The 20,028-nt window shown below is 33.1% G+C and overlaps 1 protein-coding gene across 1 annotated transcript; it reads left to right on the forward strand.

The window, feature by feature from the left end:
* The first annotated feature begins 1,244 nt into the window (after positions 1-1,244).
* On the forward strand, positions 1,245-2,411 carry LOC143046561 (GTPase IMAP family member 4-like). Its single transcript, XM_076219720.1, has one exon. It carries the CDS (start codon positions 1,245-1,247, stop codon positions 2,409-2,411), a length of 1,167 nt encoding a protein of 388 aa, XP_076075835.1.
* The last annotated feature ends 17,617 nt before the right edge of the window (positions 2,412-20,028 follow it).

Raw genomic sequence — 20,028 nt, forward strand, 5'->3', positions numbered from 1 at the left:
AAGATTCTAAGACCTCTTTGATCAATATTCTATATCATCTTCAGAAATACTACATAGTATCGAATCTAGGTACTGGAGTTACTTATGATCTTAATTGCGTATTACAGTGTCCTTTTGTTCATCTTTCTAAAAAAATTTATACTTTGCTGTTCGGTATATTTTTGGTAATATCCTTTTGTCGTTGATCGTTATTTATACATCCCGCCATTGTGTTATTGTGCCATAGTCATTTTGTGTATTCCTGGCTTTCATTTTTGCTCTGTAGAGTGCCTGCATGCCATTTTGTTTTTCTTTGTTGCTTTCGTTGTTTGTTTGTTTTTTTGTGAAAAATGTTTGTTTTAGAAAGTTACCAAAGTTCTAAATTGCCTAACATTATGCCGTATTCCTTAAAGGTGAAAAAATTAGCAGGAAACGCCCTTGGCTCATTTCATTTGATTTGCGTCGATTTTAAATATCAAACAGACCTTTTTAGTTCTCATTACATGCAGAAAAGAAAAAAAAACCGATTCGATCTGCATAATTTTTTTGGAATTTCAAGAGTATTCTATGCCTTGTGGTAAAAATATTATCAACATAAATATTATAAAATAAAATGGGGTTTAAACGGGAAGTAACTCATTATAGTATCATTAAATATGCATTGCATTGTGAAAAGACATCTTCTACAATGTAGCAAATTAACAACTTGGATGAAATCCTTCTAAAAATATTAAAACATCTCTTTCAACTTTATTTTAAAAATCATTAGTATGTTTCTATAGTTGTATATCCAATGCAGTCCTTATGAAATAAAAAAATTTTAACACTGCCAGTGATCGATGATATTTAAGTTTTATAATATTTAAAAAGGGAGATAAACTATATTCGTCAAAATGTTAAATAAATTTGATTATTTCCAATTTAGTATTTATTGACAGTGCTTTGGTTTGATTTTTAAATCAAGAACGTAATTCATTTGCAATATTTATTGAGAAAAGACGGAATAATATTTTTTTTACATTTATGTCAGTTGAATATGTTCACTAGCGCATTACGGTAGTTAAGCTAAATGAAACGAACCAGTATAAAGCAGAAATTTAAATTAAATCTGCAGGTGTATGTACATCTATATAAGAATTATGTAAAATGTGTGACTGGTATTCAATATGGCAGGAGTCTTTACAGGTATATTTTATTTGACGTCTTGCTTAAAATTTGTCGTGTCTGTTTCGTATTTTACAACTTTATTTAATTACTTTAACGGTATGCTAATTGAATTAACTTTTATTTCAGATTTAACTGGTGCTGTTAAAAATCTGTTCTCTTCAACCGAGCATTACTACAAACTTGAAGATGAGGTTAGAATAGTTCTAATAGGAAAAACAGGAGTAGGCAAAAGTGACACCGGAAATACGATCCTTGGAAAGCCAAAGTTTAAGTCGGGAAACGCGTTGATGTCCGTTACAAAAAAATGCAAACTGGCAGAAGCCGTTCGAGAAAATAGGAAAATCGTTGTTGTTGATACGCCTGGCCTTTTCGACACTTCAACCAGTCAAACAGACACAAAGCAAGAAGTGGCTAAGTGCATTGGATTAACATCTCCTGGTCCACACTGTTTTTTACTTGTCCTATCAATAGGAAGATTTTCCCCTGAAGATAAAGACTCTGTGGAAACAGTGTTTAAATTATTCGGAAAGGATGTGCATAAGTATGTTATTATTATTTTCACGAAACTAGATACCATTTCAAAGAAAGGAAAGGTTAAAGATAAGCTTGATGAATACTTTGGAGAAATACCTGAGGCACTAGAGACACTCTTTACGCGTTGTGAGAATAGAGTTATTGCATTTGACAATACAGCACCCTCAAAAAAAAGAAAAGAACAGTTTAAAGAACTATTTCGTCTAATAAGGGAAACTGTGACAAAAAATGGCGGTCTTTACTACACAAGTGAAATGTTTGAAGAGGCTGAAAAGGTAATTCAGATTGAAATAGAAGAAGAAATACGAAAGCAAAAGCAGAATGCTATTGATGAAGAACAGAAGCTTAGGCAGGAAATATCGACCGAAAAAGAGATTGAAGTCAAATTAAAACTGGAAGAAGAACGATCAAAATTAAATGAAGATATGGAAGAGAAAATAAGGCAGCTAGAACAAAACGCCATAAAACAGGAACAAAAAGTTAGACAGGAAATGGCTGATGCAAAAGAAAGCGAGATAACACAGAAGTTAGAAGAAGAGCATAGAAAGCTTGAAATGGAAAAAGAGAAACTGAAATTTATGGTTGACAGCCAACAACAATACGACCTTCGAACTACTATTAGACAAAAAATAGAAGATGAAGATGAATCTTTGACTGGAAAATTCTTGTATGGTCTGTCAAGTGTTATAACTGGAGTTGTAGCACCAGCAATTAAGTTTTGGTCAAAATAATTATTATTTAGTAACTATTCGGATATCATTTATACACACAACTAGTGAATTTATCCGGGTTCTGTTGCACAAATGTAGGAAAAACAAAATACTATTGTGTTGAATTGGCAACAAATAAACTTTATTTTCTCTTACAGTTTTTGATAATTATAAGATTACCTTGTAACGTCAGATTTCAAGATAGAGTAATACATTTGCACGTAATATTGATAAATTGGGGTAATAGTTAGTTGGTCCGGTTAGTTATGTGAATTTAAATCATTTCAAATTCAAATGATTATACAAGATTTTTGTTTTGGTTTAAAGTAAAACGTTAATTTCAATACGAGCTATAGCCAAGATAACTTATAGTTGTAGACTAACATGTTGAAAGTCTGAAAAGTATTGCCATTCTGGAATTGAATTAAAAAAATTGCGATGGCATGATGATTTTCATGAATGAAATTCAAAGTTACGTAATTAAATTAGAGTTTAAAAAGCGGGAAAATAGTAAAAGGAATAACATGAATACTGAATTCCAAGGCAAATTAAAAAAAAGCGTAAAGTCCAAGAAAATTGAAAAAAATCAAACGCCACCAATAAATATGATCAACGGAACAAGTGAAAAACATCTACCATTGTGATGACTTGGTAGAGACGGTACATTATTAAATCGATAGCCTAGAATTGACGATCCGGATCATACTGTGGACATATTTAAGTATACAGATATGATTAACGATATTGACAAATGAGAACTGTACACCAAAAAGATCAAATAATACCGAAATGAAAAAATTTCGGCATGACTAATAACCTTTTAAAGTGTTAACATTTAAACAAACTACAACATACATTACATCAGAAAGTACTTCGGTATCTTATATATTCTCACGATTTAAAACGCAAATTGATTTGCGTTTATGTAATACAATGAAATACTATACCATGGAGATATTATACGCATGTAAAGGTATGTTTATATATAGTAATGTCAATGATACAACTGAAGCATACCAAACAAGTTTTTTTTTATGTATCAACCTCTTTCTTAAAACATGATTGATTTTGTAACATAAAAGCTCATTTTATACTGCAATTAGTTATATTGTATTGCATGTGCTTATGGTTACTCCGTAAATAAAACCTTGTTTATATCAGATGCTTTCTTTTTGTTATTATATAAAGGAATAAAGTGTTTATAGTAAAATTTAATTCGATGTCCAGCATAGCTTTTTGCTTCTTTTGTTATGCTTCAGTAAGAAAAGTAAAAGAACAATTAGACACTTTATACCAGAAAAAACACAGGATATGGGATAAAATCAGTGCATACACAGTAAATAAAACATATGCATGACTTCAAGTAAAAGGCTATGTGACTTACAATTGTTTTTAGTATTTTGTTTTGTAAATTTGACTTTGTTCATTGTTGAAGGCCGTACACCCTATAGTTGTTAATTTCATTGTCATTTTGGTCTCTTGTGGAGAGTTGTCTCATTGACAATCATACCACATTCTTTTTTTATTCAAATTTTCGAGGATTAATTTGTTATCTGCAATTTCTAATAAACCGTAATTGTTTATTTGTGTGTATGTAAATTGCGTACACCATGTTACCATATGTTGTGTTGATACATGCGTGTGACGAACAGTTCATAATTCTTTTGTGGTATACTGTCGTAAACTAGTTTAATGGAAGGTGTCCGATGTTATATGTGGTTTACACGGTGTAATGTACTAATATATTATATATTTATGTATTTCTCTGTCCTAAGTGTTCTTGTGTTTTTTGTACTGTAGTCCTGTCACATTATGTTGACATTTTAATGGTGTTCTTTTAACATTGCCATATAAGCAGGAGGTTTAGCTAGTAAAAAAAGCAGCTTGAATTCACCATTTTTTCTTAAAATGCTCTGTACCAAGTCAGGAATATGGCAGTCCGCTTCGATTTATGTATGTGTTTGTTTTTTGTAGCAGTTCAGTGTTTCTGCTGTTCCGTTGTTTTCCTCTTAAAGTTGAAGTGTTTCCCTCTGTTTTGGTTTGAAACCCCGATGTTTCTTCGCTAATTCGATTTATGGCTATTGCACAGCGTTATTCTACTTTTGCCTTTACCTGTATAAGCTAGTACAAGTCAATTAGGTAGGTCTTAATCCTACAACAGAAAAGATCATAATTTAGAGTGCACGATTAAGCGACTTTTGATTTTCCAAGTGAAAAATTGACATACAACAGCGACCAATGAACGTTTGAGACCTCTGTAAAGGTGTTTACTACTGGGTTGGTTATTTCCTTAAAAACAACACATTCTACCAGCACTGTTATCGATCTAGCAGTTATAAAATAATCAAAGATACAAGGATTGTAATTTTGCCCCGAGCTTTTTTGTTTGAGGGAGGAGGGACATTGAAAATTATGTTTAACGTCATTCTTAATTCCGATACATGCGTAACTGGACGAACAATACTTTCGGTAACTAAACGTTCCCCAGAAAAACTTATTATTTAAACTTTATTGGCAACTGACATTCAAATATTTATAGGATACGTGTACCATTCTTCATAACTTTTATTCCAATAGGATAAAAGATGATACAGATGTCAAACAGTGCTTTTCTGTAAATTTGATTGACACAAGTTACTATTACCGTTGCTAACAATGCCTTTGATTGATTGAAGGAAAGATACCAGGCTTATATTCCATGAACAGCATATTTGTAATTCGTATACAGAAAACTGAGCAGGGGCACTTGAGCAAAACATTATAAGGACAAATCAAAACAAGTAAGGTATTACATTGAAACAAAAGAATAATTGTTAAATTATTTTCTTTATATTAATCCAAATCAATATTGTTTGTAGATCTTTATTGATAGTATAGTTTATTCGTAATCAATTAGCATTTGGAAATCATTGTCGGGTCAAGCTTTTGACCACAAAATTGAAATGTAAGGATAAGCCTTAACACTTGAAATAGTATGGGTGAAAAATCTATCAGCTACCGTCTTAATTCCAGTTGGTGTTACTTTGAAATCCGACAGCAGCGATATGAGGAAGAACGAATTTAAACAACACTACACATTGTTACGGTCACCGTTACAAATTTGTTTACTGATACCATTTGTTTGTGTCCCAAATTATCTGAAGTTTTAATAAGTATGTTCTTTTTGTTTTCTCTATTTCTGGATTTGCACGGCACGCATGCATGATTGTATTTGAGATGTTTATACCGTCGAGACACCGAAATTATCTATGTTGAGAGTTTATGCAATCATTTAGGTTTTATTCGCTTGGTTTGTATATTCAAAAATAGTTGAGAATATTAGTACTTAAAAATTGCAAAGTAGTTAAACCATTTTGTTCTTAGAATCAAACAAAACACTCCTATATCGCTTCCATACGGTAAATAAAGGCAATAGTAGTATACTGCTGTTCGAAAGTCATCATTCGATTGAGAGAAAACAAATCCGGGTTACAAACTAAAACTGAGGTAACAATGTTTTTCTTTACAAAGGGTTTATTGTTTAATTCGTCTTTTTCAGTTTTAATTAATGAACAAACGTGTAATCTAATTTTGTTCTATGTTGACAATTAAAAAATATGGTATTTTTTTCTTCTTACATTAAAGTTGTATTGAGGTTATGGAAATATTTCACAAATATAACATAAACGATACTTATTCATATTCAATTAATGATAAATTCGAATGAATACTAATAATTATTTCAGTTAAAAAAAATCAATTACTGCCATTGATTGTTTTACTGTTTAGCTGTAAGAGCTCCGTGCAGAATACTGTTTTCAAGTCTCTGTGTAATGGAAATTTGGTTTAGATTTCATACCAGCAAAATTACGCAACACACTTTATAAAGATCTTTGTACTGGTATATATTGCTCTAATCTTAACAGATTTACACTAGTCCTGAAGAGTTAATATCTGTCTATAGTAATCATGCGGCTTCATTGATATCGTGTTATCAATTGTCAAAACTTAAACAGGTCGAATTTTATTCAAGTCTCTTGTGACGGTAACAAAATAAAGCGAATTTGTCTGATAGCGTCAAATAGCTTTTAGAGGAACCGATTCAAACATTGACATCAACTGTATCTCGTGAGATTCGGTGGTTTTTTTTATAATGTAGGCAATTCAATTTGATATCCATAGAATGCGCAGCAAGCCTCGAATTCTAAATTACATATACCAACTGTCCAAAAGTGGAGAAATATCTTACTGGTTGTTTTGTTGTCCACATAATATAATAAGATATGCATCAACTATGCGGCATGGGTTTTGTTAATTGCCGAAGACCGCACGGCCACCTTTAATTGTTAACTTCTATGTGTATAGGTCTCTAGTGGAGAATTGTCTCAATGTAAATTTTACATCTTCTTTATTTTATATTCATGTACAAAAGTATTGCACCACAATAATGATCACTGTCCAAGAACTATAAGAAAAAAGAGCATAACCCCAATTATTTCTGCCATAAAACCTAGACACATAAGAGATAGGACGAAAGCAATAGAAAAACATATGATACTATAGATAAGATAAGATTAGATGATATGTAAACAATGGTGAAGTACATATAGTAATGGAATAAAAGTAGACAATAACACATTATTCCAAAATTGATCAATATGATTGTATACCTATTAAATACCAAGGAGCAAAGAAAGAATTTCAATACAATGCCATTAATCAAACTCCTGACAGGATATTAAAATATCTAATAATCGAAAATTAATCAACACAGAGTGCACAATAACCGACAAAACATATTAAAACAGCAAATATAGTTATAACTGGTTTTAATATGCACTTTTCAGAAACATGAGAAAATAGATTGCGGATTACTGACAGATTATGATGCAATTTAGTTCCCACTTGAGTTTAACATCCAAGATTGTTATTTAAAGTTACAGAAATTTTTCTGCAATTCTTTGGAGAGTCCATGGCTTGTTTTTTTTTTTAAGGAGTCGTCTTTGAAATGAAGCAGAACATCAAGATGTCTTCGAAATATGATAAGATAATTCTTTTTGTGAAGCAGATTTTTTTAGAATTCGTTAGACTAAAATATATCATCGGCTAGAACTAAAACACTATTGCCGAATTTTGTTTCAGAACTAGAGGCTATGAAAGCGTATTTTTTTCTAGAATTCATATGACGTTGATGAATAAACGGTCAGAACGTAATTATAAAAAACGGACTGATTCTAGCTTGATTCATCTTAGGTCGAATTAACCGGTTGGAGTTTAAACCTTAGATTCTTTAAAATACCAAAATTAATAAAAGGATAAATCAAGAAAGTTGTTTTTCATAAATCATGTCAGTACCAAAGTACAGAATGCTGAAGTTGGTTACCCTCAAGGTTTGATAGTCCAACAGCAGATCTATCAACAAAGTTAAGTAAAAATATATTAAAACGACTTGTTTTTAATTTTGTGCGTCCGAAACGCTTTTGTATTTACCTCTATCGGGAATGATCAAAGCTCAATATTTAAAAGCCAATGATGTAAAAGAACAGACACAGTTGAAGAGTTATATGACCAAAATAAAATTGTAAATATACATATATAGCTAAAGCCATATAAGGTCAACAAACCAAATGATGCTGAATCCTTATTTTCTTCATGGTATCCAATTTACAACATGAAAAACATGGCACGTGCTATGAAGTAATCAACCAATTGATGTATAAGAATACGAATGTCTTTCGAGAACATTCCCACCATATTAACTTCTTGTTGCATGAAAATCAAATGTACCTGTCTCAACGACGACGGCCCAACTATTTTTTTTAAGATGGTGATTACTATGAAAAATAGCCATTTTTTCTTTAAAACATTTTAATTCATGTTGTGACAAAAATAATACTTTAGTGGGCAAACCTGTCAATGCCTTGTTTCACAGGTTAAAATGCTATGATATAATGGCTTTAATGTACTATACATTTAAAATGTTACGATGTTTTTATTTTGGCGAAAAAGACAGGGTTATCATCGCAATGCAATAATTAAAACTCGCATTTTGAAAGTTTTGATACGAATTTAACAAGATTTTTCTCAATATCACAAAATTCAAATTCGCGTCTAAAATGACAAAATGGCAATAATTAATGCACGTAATAATATCTGAATATACAGTCTCAACTGTTTAAAACAATCATTAGATAATACATATTGAAAACGAAATAATTTGGTATATTACGATATATATGAATACTGTGTACAAAGGTCCTGATCGTGGGGTATATTTTATAGGAATAAGAACTTTCTATTGAGATCTTAGTGGGGTAGCCTCAAGACAGAAATGATTGTGTTCTGTCTGTGCCATATGTCTAAACAGAACAATAACTCAAAGGCCAAGGTCCTACATCTAGATATCACACTGACATTCCTGTAAACAACTCTTAATTATATCAATACTGGTCAGAATAAAGACACTGAAAGATGTCTTTACAGACGAACTTGTCTATTAATTAAACCTCGTAATCGACAAAGCAAGTAAACAATATATATATGTTAATAGGGCATTGTACTTTCTATAGGGTCACTTACCGCAAGCATAACCTAATATCAATACATGATGCATCAGATTAAATGATGAGTTATGGCATAACGTTTGATTCTTGATTAGCCGTCCCATTTGTTAACCCGTGTCAAAAGGTCCTCCTGAATTAAGCTACCTTATCACACAAGCTAAAAGTCTCAAAACATAATATCCAGAGATAGGTGTATTTAGTGTTTTCTTTATTTGAACCATACCAATAATGCAGTACTTACTATGACATGGATAGCATACCCGAAGTCTGAAGTAAAGAGTAATGTCTTACTATGTGAGGGATTAATGTCTTACTATGTGAGGGATTAATGTCTTACTATGTGAGGGATTAATGTCTTACTATGTGATGGATTAATGTCTTTCTATGTGAGGGATTAATGTCTTACTATGTGAGGGATTAATGTCTTACTATGTGAGGGATTAATGTCTTACTATGTGAGGGATTAATGTCTTACTATGTGAGGGATTATTGTCTCAACGAATTAAAACCCATATTTCTTTTCCATATTTGAGATTCTTTTTTGTTTTGGATGACAGGTTACTATTTGTGAACTGGTATTTTTAAGGCGAAGTATACGTAATTGCACTTTTCTAGCGGAATTCGGGAAATGTTTTGGGTCTAATGTGCTTTGTTTACCCTTAAATAATTATGAAATAGACCAAGCTGTGTTTAAGGGGAAAATTTGAACATTGTAATTGCATTGCTACATGAAAAGTGTTAAAGAAAACAAGACAGGTGAATTTACAAACAAGATCAAACACATGTGCAGAGAACACTTAATTTTAACATAATAATACTGTTATGCCGGCTCCCCGTAGTTATTCAGTGTTATTTTTAATATGCATGTTCGTTGTTGTTATGATCCCTGATCATAAGTTGGTTATCGAATGTGTTTGATAAGTCAGGAAAGGCTTATTCTTGTACATATAAAACTATTAATTTGTATGATTTAAACCTGTGTATTATTGTTTTTGAGACAGATAACGTTTATTCTCGAACTGTTGGAAAATGAAAGTAGGCCATAGATTTTTATTTACGGCTGTAAATAATAATAATAAGATGATTCTTGTTGGCATAATTTTACATCTTATAATTCTATATTATGTTTGGGTTTCTTTTGTGTATGATTGCTAATTTCTCGGAACAGTTTAGAGACTGTAAATAACTCTCGTTCCGATTTTTAATGTTTGTCACCGATCTAGGTGACACTTACATGTTTGATGTGTATTGGTTAGAATGCTCGTTTCTTGTGGACTATCGATTGCTATATACAGTAGTTTGTATCTGTTTGTATCCATTACAAACGTTTTCCAAGCTTTTAGATGCATTTTAAATACATAAATTATATTTGTTCGTGAAGAACATGGCATTGTTTACTATTTTGTCACCGTTAAGGGAATTTCCCTAAGAAGAGTGATGGCTCGTGATTGGGCGTCTCTATATAAGCTCAATTCTCATTGGTCAATTTAGAATATAAATACGTGTGGTTGGTTGATAGATAGATAGATAGATAAACTAAATACAAATATGTCGGATGTAATGAATTTAAAAGTTAGTATTGTGAAATATATTATAGGATTATAATTATATTAAAGGTGACGGTGACAAATATCAGTCCCGGTGATTAAATCTCGATGACGGTGACTGTAATATCGGTGACGGTGACTATAGCTGTAGGTGACGGTGACTATATCTGTCGGTGACGGTGACCATACTTGTGGGTTACGGTGACTCAATATTTTTGTCACCACATTCGGAGATTCAGATATGTATATTATAAATTAATGAAAATATAACCGTGGCTATTGAGATAGTATTAAATATAAAAAGTTAATAGTATTAAATATAAATAGTTAATAGTATTAAATATAAATAGTTATAATTGAAAAACATATATGGTATGTTTCTAATATAACAGTTTGAGGAAGATCAAGCCTTTTGATCTTGTTTAGTAAAAGTAATTATAACTATGATTGAAACCTTTGTATAAAGGATTTGTGTTAAAGAAAAGCTATACATATATATAGCTTATGAGCAGTATTCACCCACGTGAATAGTTGTAAGACCAACCATACCCGGGGGCACTGACCAGTGACAGCACCGAGATTCCAGACTTGTTCCAGTATTTTATCTCATTAATAAAATGTTGAACTATAAATATTCTATTTCATTTTAATAATACTCATGAAAACAGGACTACAATAGTACATTAATACACCTCTATTGGTATATAATTCCTTCGTCCTATTTCGGGTTTAGATCGGTGGTTTAAATTAAGACACCTTTCTCGACCTCTAATAGATTCCTTTTTATGTAACCCTGTTATCTCTGGTGACCGACTCTAACGCCAGAGAGGCAGCGTAACAATTGGTGGCAGCGGTGGGATACCACTCTCAATATATTAGAGTCTATTGTTTGTATATCAAAATCTAAAGTTGTTAAAAAAAATAGAAATGGACGATTCAAATATCGTTACGTTCGGTCCCAATACTGGGATTAGACATGAAGTAAATGAAACACTATCGAATGAAGTGATAGCTTCTAGTAGTGAAAATAATGTAACAGCAGATAGAAGGCTTGCTGACGCTAAAGTTGAAATGAAATTTATGGTAGATAAATGTCTTTCAGATTTTTCTGAGAAAATGGACAGTATGTTGGCAAAATTTGACCATCATTTAACAAATAAAACTACTCCTATTTTGGGAAGGGGGTATGATAGTTCGTCTATAAATGCGAGTGGAGAAGCCAAGCATAATAAACAAGATTTAAATAAAAGCCATTTCACTGAGAACATCAGAACTAAACCTGAAATAAAATGTAAAATTAAACCTCAGCTGTATGACGGTTCAGACGATCTAGAAGAGTACCTGACACAATTTCATCTTTTGGCAGAACTTAATGATTGGGACTTTTAAGGTCTAAAGACTTATTGTTGGCAAGTAGTCTAACAAGTAACGCTCGTGCTCTATTAAATGAAATGACAGAGGGTGAAAGGCATGACTTTGAATGTTTAGTGACAATGCTTAAAAGCAGATTTGGTTCTATAAATCGCTCAGAAGTTTTTAGAGCTGAGCTACAGACTAGAGTTAGATTAAGGAACGAAAGTTTGCCTGAACTGGCACAGGCAATAAAAAAACTTACAAGGCGAGCATACCCTGGTACTTCCCCTATTGTCAGGGATACCCTTGCGCTGGATTACTTTATTGACGCTATAACTGAAACTGACATTCGTCTAAGGTTGAAAGAAGTAGGTCCAAAAACAATATATGAAGCTGAAAATATTGCTGTTCGTCTTGAAGCTTTAAGACTAGAAGACAGACAAAAAGGGCGATCAGTGAGAACTGCTGATGCATGTGACACGGATGACAGTAAAATGGCCAGTGAAATAAAAGAAATAAAATTAGGCATACGAAATCTACAAAATGAAGTAGGTGCCATAAGGAAAAATAATACGTCTAATGGTCAACGTTATAACAATAATAACAATAATGGTTCACGTCAGCAAAGAGGATCAAATAATTTTGGAAATAGAAATAACAACCAAATTTATAACAGCTCGGAAAACTACCAAGCGTCGAGTGCGGGGGTCGCGGCTCGACCACGATAAAAAGACCCAACACAATTATTTCAAATGTTTCTTGGGGGAAAGATAATGTATATTTTGTAGTTGCTAGTATAAATTCTATGTCTGTAAATATGTTGGTTGATTCTGGAGCGAGTGTCTCCATTTTGAGAAAAGATTTCTTTGATAGCCTTGTACTTGAGAATAGACCTCAAGTCATGCCAGTCAGAATGAATTTATTGACAGCTACTGGAGAAGTTTCAGAGTTTATTGGAAAAGTTAATTTAGAAATAAAATTAGGAAAACATGTTTTCAAACACGAATTTTTGTTGGCTGAAATCAAAGATATGGCTATACTTGGTATGGACTTTTCTTTTTGATGACTAATAGTATTGATGTTCTTTTTAGCAAAGGTTGCCTGAGAATTAAGGATGAGTTTATAACCTGTTTTACAAATAAAGGTGATAGCTCATGTTGTCGAATCTCAATTGCGGAAACAGTTGATATTCCGCCTGATAGTGAAATGATAATAAAAGGAGTGCCATGTGGCCCCGTTATATTTAATGAAGTAGGTATCGTGGAGACAAACAGGTCGTTTATTGAGAAAACTGGTTTGTTGTAAGCCAGAATAGTAGTTCAGCCAAATTCAAATATCATACCTTTAAGGGTTGCTAATTCTAGCTCAGAGCCGGTCAAGGTTTATAAAAATACAATTGTGAGTTCTTTTGAACCTGTTGACTTAGAAACGTATGAAGTGAGTACTGTAAGTCGGGTCAATTGTGCAGATAGTAACACTAAAGTAGACATTCCTGATCATTTAAAGGGAGTATTTGAGAAAGGTTCCAAAGATTTGGATAATATTGAAGTCAAAAAGTTAAAGGAGTTTTTATGTTCTTATCAAGAGTTTTTTTTCAAAATCTCCATCTGATATTGGTCATACTGAACTCGTTAACCATAAAATAAATACGGGCAATGCAAAACCCATCAAACTTAAACCATATAGACTTCCTTTGGCAAAGAGAGAAGTTGCAGAGAAAGAGATACAAGACATGACATCAAGGGGTATCATAGAACCTTCAAGTAGTGCTTGGTGTTCCCCGGTGGTCATGGTTACGAAAAAGAAAGACCAGAGCATTCGATTCTGTATAGATTTTAGGAAAATTAATGATATTACTGAAAAAGATAGCCAACCGATCCCTCGTATAGAGGACACTCTGGATGCTTTAAGCGGTAGTAAGTGGTTTTCAACTCTGGACATGCGCAGTGGTTACTGGCAATGTGGTTTAGATGAGAAGGATCGGGAGAAAACAGCTTTTGCAATACCTGGTAGTGGTTTATGGCAATTTAAAGTGCTATGTTTTGGACTATGTTGGGCTCCCGCGACTTTTGAGCGGTTGGTCGAGAAAATATTTTCTGGTTTAACTTGGAGAATCTGCTTAGTGTATCTTGATGACATTATTGTGTTCTTCAAAACTTTTGATGAGCATCTCAAAAATTTAAGTGAAGTTTGTTTGAGGCTAAGATCAGCTAATTTAAAATTACATCCTAAGAAGTGCTTCCTTCTTCAAAAGGAAGTTACCTTTATGGACATAAAGTTAGTCACGAAGGGATAAGTACTGACGATGAAAAAATTAAGGCCGTGCAAGATTGGCCCACTCCCAAGAATGTAAAAGATGTGCGTAGCTTTATCGGACTTTGTTCATATTATCGTCGATTTGTAGAAAATGTCTCTACCATTGCAAAGCCCCTACATCAATTAACCGAGAAGTGTAAGAAATTTGAATGGACAGAAGCTTATAATTGCTCATTTGAGCATCTGAAAAAGTTGTTAATATCTGCACCTATCTTAGGTTATCCAATTAATGATGGTGGCTTTATTCTGGATACAGATGCTAGCAATGTTGGAATGGGGGCTGTTTTATCTCAAATCCAAGATGGGGTAGAAAGAGTGATTGGCTATTTTAGTAAAACTTTTTCGAAAAATGAAAGAAACTATTGTGTCACCAGAAAAGAATTGCTTGCTATCGTCCGTGCAGTTAAAAACTTTCATCACTATCTTTATGGTCGATCTTTTACTGTTCGTACAGATCATGGGTCTCTTAGATGGCTAGTAAATTTTAAAAATCCAGAGGGTCAGCTTGCCCGCTGGTTGGAAACACTTGGTGCATATGATTTTCAAATAATACATCGCCCTGGTCGCATTCATTCGAATGCTGATGCTTTGAGTCGTAGACCCTGTTCAGTTGATTGTTCGTATTGCTCTAAAGTTGAGGATACATTTTCAAATGTGGGTTTAGGAGAGATTGAAATAAATAATGAGATTTCAACCAAAGAAGTGGTAGTAAAGTCAGTTGTGGTTGATGCTACGAATACTTTAACAGGCGCCGTTAAAGTTGAAGGTAGTCAACGTATAGAGACTAGTAAGAAACATAAAGTAGCACAACTATATGCTAGTTATAGGTCAGACGATTTAAATGCTTCTAAATCCTGTACAAAACATGAAAATGAAAGGGTGAACATATCTGATAAAGTGAAGGATGAAAGTGGATTTGTTTCAAAGGCATCACATGACGCTCGCAAATCAAGTAGTTCTCAAACTTTTAATATTTTTAATTTGAAAAGGTCCGAGAAAATAAAAGGGAAAAGAGGATTTGCAGGAGAAACATCAGTTGATGTTTGCAAATCAAAGACCCATGAAAACATTATAACAAACGGGTAGGAGTATTTAAAACTCGAAGTATGAAACCTAATCCTTTGGATCAACAAAAACCGAGCTCGTCATCTCCGATGCACGATGAACAATTTGTTGAGATGGATTTTGATTTAGAAAATGAACAAGAAAATGACCCGGTACTAAAGATAATTAGGGATTGGCTAGTAAACAAGTTGAAACCCATTTGGTCGGAAATATCAAAATTCAGTCCGATTATCAAATACTTCTGGAATAGAATTGAGATAAGAGACGGTATTCTATGTCGAAAATGGGAAAGTGAAAAAGGGGACAATGTCATCTGGCAAAAAGTAATTCCAGAAAATTTGAAAGAAGGTGTGCTCAAGCAGTTACACAATAGTGTCACTGGTGGTCATTTGGGTATTAAGAAAACCTTAAGTAAGGTTAGACAAAGATTCTTTTGGTTTGGAGTACGAAAGTATATTGAGAATTGGTGTAACAAATGTGATGTATGTGCTTCACGAAAGCGACCAAACAGAAAACCAAAAGCACCTATAAGACAATACAAGGTCGGTGCTCCTAGAAAGGGTTGCTATGGACATAATTGGGCCTTTGCCTAGGTCAATTCAGGGAAATAATTATTTACTCGTTATTGGTGATTACTTCACTAAGTTTGTGCATGCCATTCCACTAAAATCTCAGGAAGCAGAGGTTGTAGCTCGAGCATTAGTAGACAATTTTGTATTGTTACATTATCAAAACAGGTGTAAAATGTTAGAATAACCGAAGCAACCAACATTCGATGCTGTTGGTATTTCCCTATGTTCAAAGTTTATGAAAGTTCGAATAAGTTAAAGAGCGTGAAATACTCAAGGAAATGTCTCCTTTTTGTGAAACACGCATATGGTAACGATCGACAAAATCTTGTGATGATAAAAAAGAAACTAATCATGATGAAATACATTTTTGTTGAGTATAAAGTTTATTAAATAGGCCTTGACACAGTGATTGACATGAAAATCACTATCAAAAATATTGGAACACTCACCTGATAACAAACGACCAAATACTGATATCGACTAAAACTATGTAATGATGACATTTGTTATGTTACATATTAACCTTACTAAATATGCTATGTGACAGCGATTTTCATGAAAATTACAAGGGTAAACTAAATATTAAAACAACTTTTATTCTTGTAGCCATGGCATTGTCAGTTTATTTTCAATCTATTAGTTTGACTGTTCCACTGGTATCTTTCTCCCCTCTTTTGAGGATATTTTGCAAAGCAGGAAAGAAAGAAAACTTACTGTTGGAGAAAGGTAAACTATCCCGGGTTGCATAGTTATTTCAACTGCTTTTTGAAATTATGATATATTAGCGTCACCCATGTCATACACAACTGTGGAATACAACACTTTGTCACAGTAGTTCAAAACTCCTTCGTAAATGCATTAAAATGTAATACTACTACTAGAACTAGTATTCTAAAATGGTTTTGAAAATACTTAATGGACCACTTCTCAGAACTAGTAGTATTTCTAAGGACACGTGTGCTATTTTTATATCCAAAAAATGGAATGGAAGTCATCATAATCAAAGTCAATGTATTTTGGAAGTGCAAAATTATTCCTAAGTACCTCATTTCATACACTGTATAATAAAAGCATTAAGATATGAAGCGCTATTGCATAATACTATTCTGTTAAGGGCTTTGTCAACTTGAGCTTTGACGTAATTATCTTGGAACTAGGACAGACACATGGCAGCTTTATTTTATTGAAACAGTGGAACAGGTGTAGTATGAGTGCATAATTAAGACAGATGAAACAACTTATTTATTTGAAATTGAATTTGACAATAGCTTTTTTCCCGCATCGTATACTGATGAACTCGGATAAAACTGTGATATATGTGCCGCTAGACATGATAAAGCTTAACCTTTCTAATCTATTTTAATAACAAGAAGAATAGATGAATTTTAAAGCAGAACTGTTTTCAAAATTTAAAAGGCTATTTTAGAGGAAAGCAAAAGGTATTGAGATAATATTTAAGATTTGCTAGGATAGGGCAAAACAGAAGGGGCCTGTCATTAAAGGTTGGTGTGTCCATCATATTACATATGTGGCAACCTTTTGTTTAAGTATTAAAACATATTAAACTTTTTAAATTTATTCAAGCTCCATTACAAACTACAACAAATGGAAGTTTTTAACGACCTTGACTGGCTATACAGCCCTTGCACGGTCGGTATTACAAACTTACCGTCGACACCTTATAATGTAGAATATCTATTTTAAATAGAAAAGGGTGTTTTCTAGGTCAAAAGATTGCAAAATTTCTAAGAATGAATAGAGCAGTCCCTATTCGTATGCAGCATTCTCTAACTTAGTAGACATGTCTTTGACAAGCAATACTGTCAGTGTCTTAAACGATGTCATGCGCAAAAATGACAAAAATTCAACACAGAGTAGTGTCCCTGCTAAACTGAACAGTGTAGGTTTCAGCTTGAGAGATCCCAGTGAGGTTATATTTTTTTTTCAGTTAAAATATTTGAGTAGACAATCTACAAAAAGAAACAAAAGTTGAAAATCTGATGCTCGTCTTGGTGTATACTCAACCCTCAAATTAAGCTCTCCCGAATCTAATCAAAATTCAAACCTTGCTTTCTAACAGATCTATTCATGGACCGGACCGGCGACATTCTTTTGTTAATAAGAAAATCTACAGTGCCGTTACATGCATGGTGTCTGCTTTGAGTCCCCGCCCGTAAAGAAAGAAATAAGCGTCTTGGTTTTCTACACATAAAATAAGCTTGGCGCCATGAAATAGCAAAAAAGGATGAAAGTAGCGCTAAAGACCAACAATGAATACATCAATCATTTGATATCTTCATAGACGTTTCCCACACAGCTTATAGTTTTGTTAAACACGAATCTATTTATTTGAAATTGAATTTTAGAATAGCTTTTTCTCCGCATCGTATACTGATGAATTCGGATAAGACTGTGATATGTGTGCCGCTGGACATGCTAAAGCTTAACTTTTAATTTATTTGAATAGCGAGAAGAATAGATGAATTTTGAAGCAGAACTGTATTCAAAATTCAAACTGCTTTTTTAGCGGAAAGCAAAAGGTATTGAGATAATATTTAAGATTTGCAAGGATAGGGCAAAACAGAAGGTACCTGTCATTAAAGGTTGGTGTGTCCATCATATTACATATGTGGCAACCTTTTGTTTAAGTATTAAAACATATTAAACTTTTTAAAGTTATTCAAGTTCCATTACAAACTTACTGTCGACACCTTATAATGTAGAATATCTATTTTAAATAGAAAAGGGTGTTTTCTAGGTCAAAAGATTGCAAAATTTCTAAGAATGAATAGAGCAGTCCCTATTCGTATGCAGCATTCTCTAACTTAGTAGACATGTCTTTGACAAGCAATACTGTCAGTGTCTTTAAACGATGTCATGCGTAAAAATGACAGAAAATCAAAACAGAGTAGTGTCCCTGCTAAACTGAACAGTGTAGGTTTCAGCTTGAGAGATCCCAGTGAAGACATATTTTTTTCAGTTAAAAAATTTGAGTAGACAATCTACAAAATGAAACAAAAAATGAAAATCTGATGCTCGTCTTGGTGTATACTCAACCGTCAAATTAAGCTCTCCCGAATGAAATCAAATTTAAAACCTTGCTTTCTAACAGATCTATTCATGTACCGGACCGGCGACATTCTTTTTTTAATTAGAAAATCTACAGTGCCGTTACATGCATGGTGTCTGCTTTGAGTCCCCACCCCTAAAGAAAGAAATAAGCGTTTTGGTTTTCTACACATAAAATAAGCTTGGCGCCATGAAATAGCAAAAAAAGGATAAAAGTAGCGCTAAAGATCAACAATGAATACATCAATCATTTTATATCTTCATAGACGTTTCCCACACAGCTTATAGTTTTGTTGAACACGAATCTATTTATTTGAAATTGAATTTTACAATAGCTTTTTCCCCGCATCGTATATTGATGAATTCGGAAAAGACTGTGATATGTGTGCCGCTGGACATGCTAAAGCTTAACTTTTAATTTATTTGAATAGCAAGAAGAATAGATGAATTTTAAAGCAGAAATGTATTCAAAATTTAAACTGCTTTTTTAGCGGAGAGCAAAAGGTATTGAGATAATATTTAAGATTTGCAAGGATAGGACAAAACAGAAGGGACCTGTCTTTAAAGGTTGGTGTGTCCATCATATTGCATATGTGGCAACTTTTTGTTTAAGTATTAATACATATTAAACTTTTAAAAGTTTTTCAAGTTCCATTACAAACTTACCGTCGACACCTTATAATGTAGAGTATCTATTTTAAATAGAAAAGGGTGTTTTCTAGGTCAAAAGATTGCAAAATTTCTTAGAATGAATAGAGCAGTCCCTATTCGTATGCAGCATTCTCTAACTTAGTAGACATGTCTTTGACAAGCAATACTGTCAGTGTCTTAAACGATGTCATGCGCAAAAATGACAAAAATTCAAAACAGAGTATAGTCCCTGCTAAACTGAACAGTGTAGGTTTCAGCTTGAGAGATCCCAGTGAGGTTATATTTTTTTTCAGTTAAACAATTTGAGTAGACAATCTACAAAAAGAAACAAAAGTTGAAAATCTGATGCTCGTCTAGGTGTATACTCAACCCTCAAATTAAGCTCTCCTTCATCTAATCAAAATTCAAACCTTGCTTTCTAACAGATCTATTCATGTACCGGACCGGCGACTTTCTTTATTTAATAAGAAAATCTACAGTGCCGTTACATGCATGGTGTCTGATTTGAGTCCCCGCCAGTAAA

Source organism: Mytilus galloprovincialis, chromosome 9, assembly GCF_965363235.1.
Source record: "Mytilus galloprovincialis chromosome 9, xbMytGall1.hap1.1, whole genome shotgun sequence".
NCBI lineage: Eukaryota > Metazoa > Mollusca > Bivalvia > Mytilida > Mytilidae > Mytilus > Mytilus galloprovincialis.

Excerpts from the sequence above, each read along its gene's own strand:
- LOC143046561 (XM_076219720.1), top strand. The coding sequence starts at position 1,245 with ATGCTAATTGAATTAACTTTTATTTCAGATTTAACTGGTGCTGTTAAA.